Consider the following 13,077-nt stretch of genomic DNA (forward strand, 5'->3'; position numbering starts at 1 on the left):
GGTTAACAGGTATTACTGCAGCAGACTTTGGGTGTCTTTTCAGTTGAATATTATTTATTACTTTATTAACGCATCATTTAATCTAAATGAATTGTTAAAACTCTGCCGCTCGCGCCCTCATTCATCCTGGGCTCCACACCATCATCATCCCAGCGCTTGCCAGGCTCCACTGGCTCCCGCTTGCAGAAGGGATCGATTTCAAGATTTTCACTCTCACTTTCAAATCTTTTCATACGCTGACACCTCCCACCCTCTCCCATCTGCTCACACCCCATTCCCCTACCCGCCGTCTTCGCTCAGCCGGCTCAGGTCTTCTGCATGTACCTCATCCCCTCCGCTCCACAATTAGCGGACGTTCTTCAGCCACCATGCACCAAATCTCTGCAACTCATTGCCTCAATCGCCCCATCCTGCCTACTTGCCCGTCTTCAAATTACACCTGAAGACTTTCTTCCACCTGTACCTTCGCTCACCTTACCAACTTGGTGTCAAGCCCCACTTTGTTAAGCGATCTAAGACACTTAACCGTGTAATGCTATATATATATACATATATATGCAATGTTGTAGTTCTTGTTGTTGCTGGATATGAAGATGCGCCTAATCTTTCTTACACAGGCCAGACAACTTCAAAACCTTCAATACCGTTTAACAGACGAGAGATGCCATTTAACAGACGAAAGATGCCAATAAGCACAGTGCCTAGCCAGCGTGAAATTGCCAGTAGCATGCAAAGAAATACAGTTGCATCCAAAACCAGTAGGCAAGGCTCTATTCACTCACGTCCCAGTCGTACCCCGACTGGAGGCTCAGCCCGTCAGGAAGCAATTACAAGGACGTTTTCTTTGCCAAAGAATTTCTCTGTAAATAAGCATTTTAGTGATCCACGTGAAGTCATGTTTGGATTCCCTTCCTTTGATAAAAAGCTGAAAGAATTACTTGCTAAAGTCACTATCGAGGATGCTAAACCTCAAGCACCCAGATTTGAAGTACTTAAGCCAGAAGAGGCTCTGAGATGCAGGTAATGACAACCACGGCAGTGTGTCTTAAAATTCAAAATAAGCTGAAATGGGTTCCAGTGGATGTCAGACTTTGGAGTATGGGGCTAGAGATAGCTTCAGATTAGTAAACAGCTGAGAAAGTCCTGTTGTCCAGTGTAGAACTCACCTATGAGATACCTGAAAATCATGATTGAGTTATGGGAATCAGTTTATCTACATTGCTTCCCACCATTTACACAGACCAGAATAGAATGTTACAGCATAAATACAGCCCATCAATTTGACGTCAGTGTTTTTCTCCAAATGAACCAATCCACTCTCCAGCTTGCTCTCCACAACCTTTAAGAATCGTTCCAAATCTGTTTTCAAAGAATGCGTAAACTCTAGTTTGCAGCCGAGAATTCCACATTCTTACCAACCTCCATGTAAAGAATCTTCTTTTTTAACCACCCTTCCCTTTCCTTTTTGTGATTATATTACATTTCTGCTGTCTAGTTACCTACTCACCAAAACCAGTGGAAAATCTATGACTATTTAATGGTGATGTCACTCGTTTATCTCATAGTTGGGAACAATATATATATATATATATATATATATATAAAGTACTATAAAATGGAGCGATTTCTCAAGGCTCCTCCACCTTTTAAGACAATTCCTGGATCTTGGCGAACCCATCACCAAATTCCTCTAGACAAGTCGGGAATCGAAAGTGTCGGAAACAGCTCAAACATCCCAATGAGATGGTCAATTTAAGTGTCTCCAACTGCAGAATCCTAGAGGGAGGCTTTGTTCTATGCAATGAGGCTCTGGAACTGCTACTGGGCAGCAATTGCATAGAACAAAGCTTCCCTATAGAATCTCTAGCTGAGCATGGAAGCAAGGCTATAGCCTACACAACTTTTCCTTCACAGACCCACTGAAAAGACCAGTAAGAACCCTGCAAGCACCCCAGTGCTTGGAAGCAGGACTGGGCCTTAAAGCCCTCTCTCTCCAGTATAATGTAGCAGTGAACTCTCAGAGGAGCTTCCTACCAGTGCCTTCAATGCATCGTATGCAAGGGGTTTCACTGGAGGACAAGCTGCTTCCTCACGTGGCTTGATAAGATACTTGAGTCCATGTATATTCTTTCCTCCAAGACTCTTTTTTGTTTATTTTCATCTCACCTCCTCTTAGGATCTTGCCATCCCAAGTGATCTCCTCCCAGGCCTCTGTAACCAACTGATACGATGTGCCTGAATACAGTCCAGGTTGATTTGTTGCAGTTTCCTCCTTAGGGTCAATTCCTGGCCTCCAAGTTAGCAGTTTTGTATTGAGCCAGCTGAGGTGGAGAGAGCTCACCGCATAGGGAATTACGTATTGCAGTGTGTTGGTGCAGCAGTAGACCAGAGGGCCGCCCACACGATTCATTTTGAATGGTCGGGTAATTTAGTTTAATCCAGAAAAAAAAACAGGCTATATTTTATACTATGCATTCATATTTCACTATTTGAAACAAAATGATGCCTTAACCTATCCCTCCACGAACAGAAATAATATTTGCATTTCGGCAAACCTGCGGCCTAGTTTTATTTGGTCTGTTCAGTGCATAAATGTCGTTGTAAATACTGTGTTAAATTCAGGTCAAATGTGCCAGCAGGGTTACAAAATGTGGCAATCTGGCCAAAGGCATCTGGCAAAAGCCAGTTGTACAGCTGCAATCTAATCTCCCTTGTGCCAGGCCTGTTCAGAATAAATGTGAACAACCTTTGCCCTTTTCTGTGCTTACAATGAGCATCAACACTATTTTCATCAGAGTAAATATGACCTGGGCTCTTCCAATCGAGGTGCTATTGGCATCTGTCAAGAGTAATCTGGCCTTTACTATTCCACATTAAATGTTTCGGATTTAGGTTTTAAGTGAAATACGAGAATTTCGAAGCTCTATCTGTTCACATAACCTGGAGTGATTGTCATTATGCCCAGTTTATAATATTCATTTGGGAAAGCATCAATGAGAAAATTGCAGTTTCTGCATGCATAACATCAAAAGCAATTTCATCTTTTGGGGGGCGGGGAGACTATACAAGTATCTCTTAGATAAACAAATCATTTTTAACTGCAAATAGAAATGTTCAAGACTGACCGATACAGGAGATGCATCAATTCTAGTTATTATAGCAAGGCAGGCATTGAGATAAATATTTATACATTTAACTAAAATGCAAATAGAGAGCACAGAACTCCCCCCCACCCCAAAGTGCTTGTGTGGCACACAGTTCTAAATCCAATTTTGGCCTATCTCCCTACTCCTCCTCCCCTGCTGCCCGCTGCAATCTAACTTGACCCAAAGGGAGCGTTTTGACTTATTTGTTTCCAATCAAAGCTATCCACTCAGCTGCATTCTCTGCCCAAAATTCTCTAACCTCCAAGCACTCTGCAGCTTCTATCCTTATCTCCCCTCTTTATCTTCATCAGGTCTCATGTACTGCATGAAGCTTACCACCTGCTGTCTCAATCCATTACCATAACAGCTCCTGAACAGCTCAACCCCTTGAGCAGTGACAGTCAACCTCTTTCCAACATGAAGAACTCTCATCCCCCCATTCAATACAGTCACCATCATTCTCTTTCTTCAAATACCCACTCTTAACCTCTTTGTTTTCTCAAATTCTTGCTCCCATCTGCAGGTTTCCTTCCAAAGATCTTCGAAAATACTATTGTTATCAGGGACCTTGCTCACTCTTCCCTATTGGAGCGTCTGTAGACCAGATGCCCACAAACAGCCATGAAGTGAATGACCAATTTTACCTGGGAGATTGTTGGCCAGGCCACTGTGAGGAACTCCCTTTCTTTTCGAAACATCCTACGGTATCTTTAATGGCCACCTGAACAGTCAAACAAGATCTTGCATAGGACAACTAGAAGCGAATAAAGCAGCATATTTATATTATTTGCCTTAAACCTGCCCAGCAACTCTCCCTGTATGTTTCTCTGCAGTCTATTAATTATGCATTTCTTTCCAGATATTTGAGATTGTCTCAGAGTAACATCTCTACCTTGGTGAAGCAATGTGAAGATTCTGGATTCCAGATGGATCTTCACCCACACATGAAAGAGGAAGACGTCAACATAAGCAGGGTTTTTGCCCACTCTCCCAAAACTAACACACTGTAATACCCAATTTGGATGCTTATCAATGTCATATTTTCTTTATGTGCCTCAGATGTCTCCACTCGCTATCTTCTGAATGTTTTATTATAATGCTTTCTTTAATAAAATAGTTTCAGTTCATCTGCACTTTTTTATTTCCTTCTGACATATCATGAGTAGAGATTAAAATTCTGGTGTGACTGGAGAAATTCAGTCTAATAATTAAATTAAATTACAAACCATATTTTTTTTTGATAAGCAGTCATATATGAGGGAGAGGGTAATAGAGGGATATAAGAGAGGGGAAAAGAGGGATATATGAGAGAAGAATAGAAAGAGTGGAAGCTCATGTTGAGTATAAACACTGGCGAGGACTTGTTGGGAAATGGCCTGTTTGCATGTAATTTAAGAAGCTTTAATGTTTTTCTTGCTGCAAGCACCAGCAGAATGTGTAGCTACAATATTTTTTAAACTCCATATTAAAGAACAGCTGCTATGTATTCATAAATATTTTAATAAAACAATTTAAAGCTTAGGCATCTTTAAGTACTAAGAATATACAAAAACCTAGAACCTATCAACGTTGATCCTAACTTCTAGGTCTCCTTTGCTAAGTCCCACGCTTACTCTCCTTAAACACTTTTCTCAGTCAAATTAGTTAGGGAAAACTGGAGAGGATAGGAAGTGTTTTGGAAAGAATAATGTTTTGGTCAGACAAATGATGAGTTGCTTGTTTTAAACCACAAGGTTTCAAGTTAAAAATCCGCAAGAAGTAAAGGATTTTTTTTAGCAGTTTTCAACATTTTTTTTGGGGGGGGGTGGGAATGGCATTTCTTGCTTTAAAAAAAGAGTAAAAGTGACCTCCGTCTAACCTCCCTTCCTCTATATAGCAAACTTAAAAAACTGCGGTTTCAAAAAATAGAACAGCGGCCAAGAGAAATAATGGGAGAGCACTGACTCATGTCACTTTGAATCATGGGAGGTGTCTGCAGTTTCTGTCGCTGGGCACATTCAATGTCTGGGAGAGAAGGGGAAATAAGTTGATTCTCAAGTTATGTTGTATTAATTTTACCACAACTATTACACACCTGCAATCAGCCTTGATCCTAGTGTTACATAGAGTTAAATGGGGTCTCCCACTAGCAGTCAATAACCATCGCTGCCACTGTGTGCACGCACTTACCATTCTGCTTTGGGTCTTAAATTTGGGTCTTAAATTTAAATAAAGCTAACTTTGAAGGTATGAGGGAAGAATTAGCTATTACCGTCCTCCACAAAATCTGTAAGTGCATCACAAGTCGCATTCCAGCCACATCTTCCACAAAACCTAAATCTCTGCTAGATGGACCTATTTTCTCCCCCTCCAAACATACCTGGACATCTTTACTGAAGAGCTCGACAGTAAAGGTAAACAGCATAGTTTATTTTTTGGTGATGCTCCAGTTTTTATTAGGTACATGGATGCAGATGTAAGGCTATATCAAGAGTGTAAAGGCCTCTCTCACAGGTTTATAAGATAAATGAGTTATCATGTTAAATATACCAATTAGTCTTTGAATAGTAGCATCAGTGCTTTGAAACATAAGACAGGAGTAATTCAAATTGTTACAAAACACAAGTAGTGTTTTCCTAACAAATACCCTTATTGGCTCTTCCAGTCTACTGGGATTACAATCAATGTAACAGTGCTTAAGGCATTCCAGGACACAGTCAGTTTTGCCACAATCCTTCCAAGACTTACCATTAATATTATACCCTGATATTTGTCCTCAAATGCTTAAAATGCTAGTGCTTTTGTACGACTGTGTATTGGGTAAAAAATAACATGTGCATTATCAGCAGCTTGTGCATTATAGCAAAGCATTACTCTTTAAGAGTGGCTCGGAACCACTTTGAGCAGGGCAGCATCTGAACTGCAGCAATGATCTCCAAGTAAAACCAAGTCTTTGAAACTCTGTTGTAACAACACAGGTTTTGAAATGCTGGTCATAGTTTTGTGAAGTTAATGAGACAATCTTTCCCTTGTAGCTTGGTTTGCTTAGTTGCTGAGCTGTAAGTCCACTTTAAAGTCTTTTATTCTGTCTTGCGTGCCCATTGCATGTCATCAGTCCTTGGCTTGTGTCCGGTTAGGTTTTCTATCAGGTATTCAGTTTTCTGCCAAAATCCTAACCTAGCCAGCGGGTAATTCAGCCATCCTGCAGCACAATAAACAGAAGTCATATGTGTTATACAGTGCAATACAATCATCATAACCAACCTTCAAAGTGTCCTGTGTAACTACAATCCAATCCCTTTAACAGATGCAGTGCACTTGCCCTTCACAGTTTTATGTTACTCTAACCCTGTGTTGTTTCACAATGTTAAGCTGTCTATCACACAGCAAATTTTATTCCACTTTAATAAAGAGAAATTGAAATTGTAAAACTCTAAATTAAAGTGATTGATGGGAGCAAGCTGGGAGGGACTGCTGTGTCTTAGTATATTTATTGATGTTCATGGGGTGGTTTGGTAGTGCAAGGTGACAGGTACATTAGGAGTGTATTGAAAGGTGAATTGAAATTAAAGGAATTCACTAACTTTAGTCAATACACCAGAAATACCAGAGTACTGCCACGATGGGTTAAATTGAGATTCAAGGGCCCTGACCTGTGAGCCTGGTGCCTCCGATATGTTTTGTTTAAACTCGAAGATAAAGACCATGTGTTTTTCAAGGGCAGGTGCAACAATTATAATTTCCATTCTGTTGAAAATGCAAGTTTATTCTCCCAGTCTGATCAATTTCCTGAGGTCTTTGGGAAATAGCGGTCACTCTTCTCAAGACCTATGAGAAAATCGCAGCTTTTTATTTGCAACTCCACAAGTTACATGATAAAGTTGTTGAACACAACCGTGGAAATTGCGAAACTTTGATATACAGTGGGCAGATTAAATTGGATCACTTCGACTCACAAATAACTGCAGGGTCTATCTAGAATCTTAATTAGTATTGTGACAGGAATGGTACTTTACTATCAGTGCCTTGGAATGACTTATCCTCCTGAGTTGTGCAAGAACAGAAACCTGTTTGAATTTTTTTTCTAAAAATATATTTTATATACACAGCAGCTAAACTGAGCTAAGAACATCTTCAAAATGTGTTTATCATGTTAAATGATAACGATAAAAGTTAATGATGGGAGCATGTGCCACATCAATGCCTTATTGATCCTTGTGCCCATTTTTCTCATTTCTTACTATTTTTGTTTTACTCATAACTATTTATTACTCTTGACAATGGATTATTAATAACACAACGTGGGGAGTGTTGCTTACTGAGAAGTGCAAACAAAATTCCCCAGAGAAAAGAGAGCTGTTAGGCCACATTCTCCCTTCAAACAGATGCTCTCCCCTGTGGTTTATTCCTAAATAGACTCATCGTTGGTGTGCTACAAAACAACTCATCATTTTTTCCGATGATTGTTTCAGCCCCTGCCTTCCTAGACATAGAGGTTGCTGAAATTGGGTGTTATTTCCTTGTATGTCTGGGCCCAAGCTTTCCACTACCAATTTGATCACGCACCAGAACTGGAGGTGGAGCACAGAGGGGATTTGGCATCTTGGTAAGAGAATATTCAATCCCCAACGGTCCTTGTGGCAGGGTGAATGGCTACTTAAGGTTGTGGTCATTTTTCTATTTCCTGTCTGTTAATGGGGTGTTATTACAGGATTCGCATTTCCCTCCGGGCAAGGATGTGCTGAAACGGATGCGCTTATCAGGTGGACTGGAGAGACTTGGGATGTCCTCCAGATGTGAAAGGTTCGATATAATTGCAATTTATTGTTGTTGTTGGACAAAAGATGATGGATTATGCAGGTGTTACACACTTGTATGCATAAGAGTTTTGTCCTAAACCAACCTAGATTTCAGTAACAGCTCAAACCACCTTGGTTTATGAAAAATTGCTTAACTTAGATGGATAGAAAGGGATTGGCTCTCTGGTGGATCATTCCTCTCCCTGCTGACAGTTAAATTGCACTGCTGTTGGCTATTGGGACAAAATGATTGCCCTTTGAGTCTCAGAACTACAGGTCTTGGGTTGGGATGCATTCTTGGACTGAAGTCTTCACCCCACAGGAAGCAATTAAGTACCTTGCAGCATGCAATCTCTCCCACAAATTTCACAAATCTAAAAAAGTACAGTGATGCCACGGAACTCTCCCAAGAGTACACTAAGGGTTGAGTTCTCTTTAACAACTATAATTAAAAAGAATGAAGTGCTGTGAGTGAACTCTGTAATTGTTCCTCCAGGTCTCATATCAACATGCTGCAACAAAGCCAAAGTCCATCCATCAATGCTCTGAGATATTAACATTAATACATAGTATTAACATTAATACTGTATTATTAACATTAATACTCCACATGAACATGCAGCATTAACATTAATACTCCATATTAATACTAATCACAATAACATCCAGCATTAACATTAATACTCCACATTAACTAATGAAATCATCCTAGTTTTGGATAAAATTCACGATATGTTCCCGTCATGGATTAGGTGTTAGGAGTAATCGGCCAGAGTCAGATTGTTGTTTTTGACCAAGGTGGCAGGATGATAACGCACACTCTTGGGACTCCAAAATCTGGGCTCTTATTAACCTGCGCTTAATGCTCTTGGAATTAAGTAAGCAGGTTGCATCCCTCCATGGAGAATTCCATCCCAGAAATGGGGAAATTTCCATGTGCAGTGGTACATATGTTGAAATCTCAATTTGGTTTGAATACTCTCAAGCATGGCAATAGGTTTCTGCATGTGTCAGTCACCAACCTGATAGGACTAATTGATAGTAAGGATGCTACTACATCAGGCCTTTTGGTTAAAGCAAAGGAGTGGGGAGAATAAAATCAGCCAGCATTTCTTTCCCATTAATCAGTGAGTCCACGAAAAAGAATGTATATGTGGACAGTTTCAAGCTTAGCTGGAACCACACTAATGATCAAACGGCACAAAGTTTGTAACTAAAGTTATGAGTATCATTACACTGGATCTGTTTTTTAAGAATGTGGATTTGAAGGACTGAACATTGACCGCTTTAGTGTACGGTGGGGGCTTAAGTGTTCCTGAGGATAACTCACAATTTGTTACCGATAACATTCACAATTGGCTCTTCCTACCTGTTGTAATGCAGAAGTAGGTTTCGTGTGGCGACACGTGATGGATGCGGTGATGCTTTCTGGGCAGGATGACATGCAGATCCTGCAGTATAATGACCCAACGCGGCAATCCAAAGTACGTGTGAGACCACTTATGGATCTGATTCGTCAGGGTCACAGCTATGGCTAAACTGAACACGTAACAAGCCCAGGGATAGCCTTCACAGGTAACCACTGCAAAGAGAAATAAACAATCAAGTGATTAGACTTGTAATAAAATGCACAGCTCCATCCGAGTGTCCAAGGTTGCCTCTGTTTATTTGCCAGTTGCTAGTTTTCTCATTGTGGACAAAATACACTTTCTCGCAGCTATTGAGCTTCAAGAAAAGGAGGTTTTGCCAGAAACTCAATCCATTTAATTAGCTGCTTGTGAATGCCAAATCTGGCAACAACGTATACGGTTAGTTAAGTTTATGACGAACAGAATGGTCCTTTTAACAAGTACAGATGCACAGAGCCCCGTAAAAATACTCATAAAATCCAACAGGATGCTTCAAAACTATTTGTAAATTGTACAGGATTTCCGCTAAGCTTTAAACGAGTAAACAACAACAACACATTACATTTGTACAGCGCCTTTTATATCAGGAAGACATCCCAAGGGGCTGCACAGTCAGGGTTTTTGACCCGAGCAGGGGTTTGGGATTAGGAGGGGTGGAGGGCGTGGGTAGGTGGAAGGTAGGTGGCTGAAAGGGCGGTCGAAGAGGAGGATCTTGAGACGTGCCTTGAAGGAGGCAAGGGAGGGAGCAAGGCGAAGGGACTGTGGATGGACTTCCAAAGGGTGGGGGCAGAGAGGCTGAAGGCCCGACCGTCAATGGTTGGCCGGGCTAGGCGGGGCACGTGGAGCGGATTGGAGCCTGCTGAATGGACAACAACAACAACAAGATTTCATTTATAGAGAGGCTCTCACGTCGGGAGGACGTCCCAAGGCGCTGGACAGTTGGGTCGGGACCCAAGCAGGGAGGAAAAGGTCAGGGTGAGGGGAGGGAAGGAGCGAGGAGGGGGTAGAGAGTCGAGAGGGGAGCTGAAGGCACGGTTGAAGAGAAAGGTCTTGAGACCGGCCTTGAAGGAGGAAAGGGAGGAAGCAAGGCAAAGGCACTGGGGGATGGAGTTCCAGAGCCTGGGGCTGAGAGGCTGAAGGCCCGGCCACCGATGGTAGGGCGGTTGGGGCGGGGGATGTGGAGCAGACCGGAGCCAGAGGAACGGAGGGTACGGGCAGGTAGGTAGGGTGATAGTACGTTGGAGAGGTAGGAGGGAGCGAGGCCATGAATGGCCTTGTAGGTGAGGATGAGGATCTTGAATTCAATCCTCTGGGGGATGGGGAGCCAGTGGAGGCGAGCGAGGGTGGGAATGATGTGGTCCCGAAGCCTGGTGCGGGACAGTACACGAGCTGCAGAGTTCTGAATGACCTGCAGCTTGTGGAGGGAGGTGGCGGGAAGGCCGGCGAGGAGAGAGTTCCCATAGTCCAGCCTTGAGGTGATAAAGGCGTGGACCAGAGTTTCGGCAGCGTGAGGGGTGAGGTAGTGCCGTAGTCTGACAAGTTGATATGGGGTCAGCAGGTCACAGATGTAGGAAGGAGCAAGGCCATGGAGGGCCTTGAAGGCGAGGATAAGTATAACTAACCTAAAAAATTCAATGCATCTTACATTTCACAATGTGCAAAAAGCTGATTAAGTCACAAGGTTCAATCAATGCACTGATGGCTGATCAGCAAATGTATGGCTAGACATTATCTTAGGTTACTAAGTACTGAATTCCTCTCTCTGCAACAGTGCTTTCCCTGACAGGAGAAGCCGGGTAAGGAGAAGAAAGAGGTCACTGACCTGCGCAGCTCTGGGATGAAAGCACAGTTTGGTTCCAAAGGCCCACTCTATCAACCCTTTATATGGTTAACCTACTGAGTGCTGTGTATCCTTTGCTGCTTTCAAAATTCCCAAATGTTTCTGACGAGGTAACAGCTGCAAAGCGATTCTCTTGCAACTTTCCCTTAGCTTAATATTGCAACAATTAACTGCAGAGAGTGCGATTTTTATGTTCAGAATTAATCAAGAGACTGAACTTTTGCTTAATGGGAGGGAGATCAGTCAAATCACCCATCGGTGCTCACTAGGTTAGCCAGTTATTGCTGGAAAATTCAGCTGTATGAAATACCAGAGGCCATTGGAGTGGGCAAGTCTGCAGGGCGATTATTTTTTTTGCTCTTTGAAATTGTTGAATCACTGTGTTATAAAATATTTTCTATTTACGTTTACAAACATTGAGAACAAATCATCTATTTAGTGGGTTTGAGACAAAATGTAGAAATGCTGGCACCTTGTAAGAGACAAAAGTCAGGTAATAACCTCAAGTAGGATGTGGTAAGAGACCATCAGGGATATCCATCATAACCTTGGAGGGTTAAAAAAGCGCTTCTACACAACAACAGCTTAAACAAAATTGGTTGTTCACTTCACGGCTGGTTGTGAGATTTTACCGTTCACAAATTGGCTGCTGTGTTTGGCTATAAATTCATAGTTTGCAGTAAACCCTGTGAAGCCCTTTAAAATGTTTCAATGTTAAAATATCAAGTGTAAGGATTATCATTATGTATATAATTTAACTGAAAGCAAAAACATTGTTTAGTAAATATTTCCTTGGTACAAAATACTCACCAAATTTTACTTAAAAATACATCCAGTTTGTTAAAGTGTTCATGAGCTGCGGGCGGATAGAAACCACGTTTAATGTAATAGATGCGAAGAGCATTCACAACTCAAAGGCGCAATGTATCATGGCCACGTTACTGAAACTCGAGCCAGGTATTAAGACAGAATATCCAATTGTGAAGGAATAAAGCGATGTAGAAGAGTACAAACTAGAAATTATCTGGAGAGATTAGGAAATTTAAAACACCCAATCAAATGAAGACTTTGTTTCCCCTCCCTTCCCCCACTCCCACATTTGACATCAGTGTGCATTAATGTCACTGAACAGCCAGGAGCAAGCAATTGGTGCTGGACAAATTTACAAGAAAACTCAAGTTATTTTGTCTCTGATCTGTTGCCTCCCCTGTAATTTTGGATGAAAATTACTTTTAAGAGACTGCATCAAATAAAACATGACCCTCACATAGCTGGTTATTGCTAATAGATTCTGCGAGGCAGCACTCAGAAAATTGATGGCTAACTCCAGGAGTAAAACAGACCAAATTCCTCGTGTACCACCAGCAGATGGTGCTATAAAAGAACAATTTGAGTGCTTTCAAAGCTTGCCTTTGGGAAAGCTTATGAAGGGTCTATTAAGTATTTAATTAAAGAGATGATATCCGTTTAATTGCCTGCTTGTGACAGAATCGAACACAATAATAAGTCAAGTCTGCAGTCACCCTCCCCACTCTGGTTGTCTCAAAGAGTTCAGCATTGCTCACTGAGGCAAGCACATCAGATGAGAGAACCGTGATTGATCTGTGTAGCACAACCCGACCATCATTTTATTGACCCTGCGCGCTCACAGAAAACGTCTCACTAAACGTTTTTCACATCTGATGAATGTTCTTCCGCAAGATCTGATGGAAACGTCACTCGTGTTCAAAATGTTTAATGAATGGCCTAATTGCTTAGCTGCGGAGGCGTCCGTTCAGGAGCAGCAAAGATTCGATTCATTTTTGAAGATTCCTGATCAATGTAAAACTGTTACTGCCAGTCTCTGACACACAAATATCTCCTATTCGCTTCATGCTCCAAAACTGGCTAAAAAGTGGTGACAT

At 41.7% G+C, this 13,077-nt stretch overlaps 1 protein-coding gene across 2 annotated transcripts in view; it reads right to left on the bottom strand.

The window, feature by feature from the left end:
• Positions 1-5,534: 5,534 nt before the first annotated feature.
• The window catches only part of si:ch211-212o1.2 (TMEM189_B_dmain domain-containing protein), a 47,744-nt gene continuing 40,201 nt past the window's right edge, over positions 5,535-13,077 (bottom strand). For both annotated transcript variants that reach the window (XM_042340285.1, XM_042340284.1), the window contains 2 exons: positions 9,294-9,506; positions 5,535-6,327 (listed from right to left, as the gene is read on the bottom strand). In XM_042340285.1, the coding sequence (XP_042196219.1) occupies positions 6,206-6,327; positions 9,294-9,506 (335 nt within the window). In that variant the 3' untranslated portion in view covers positions 5,535-6,205. The remainder of the gene's footprint in view (positions 6,328-9,293; positions 9,507-13,077) is intronic.

The sequence above is a fragment of the Callorhinchus milii genome, unplaced genomic scaffold (genome assembly GCF_018977255.1).
Source record: "Callorhinchus milii isolate IMCB2004 unplaced genomic scaffold, IMCB_Cmil_1.0 Scaffold14, whole genome shotgun sequence".
In the NCBI taxonomy this organism is placed as follows: domain Eukaryota; kingdom Metazoa; phylum Chordata; class Chondrichthyes; order Chimaeriformes; family Callorhinchidae; genus Callorhinchus; species Callorhinchus milii.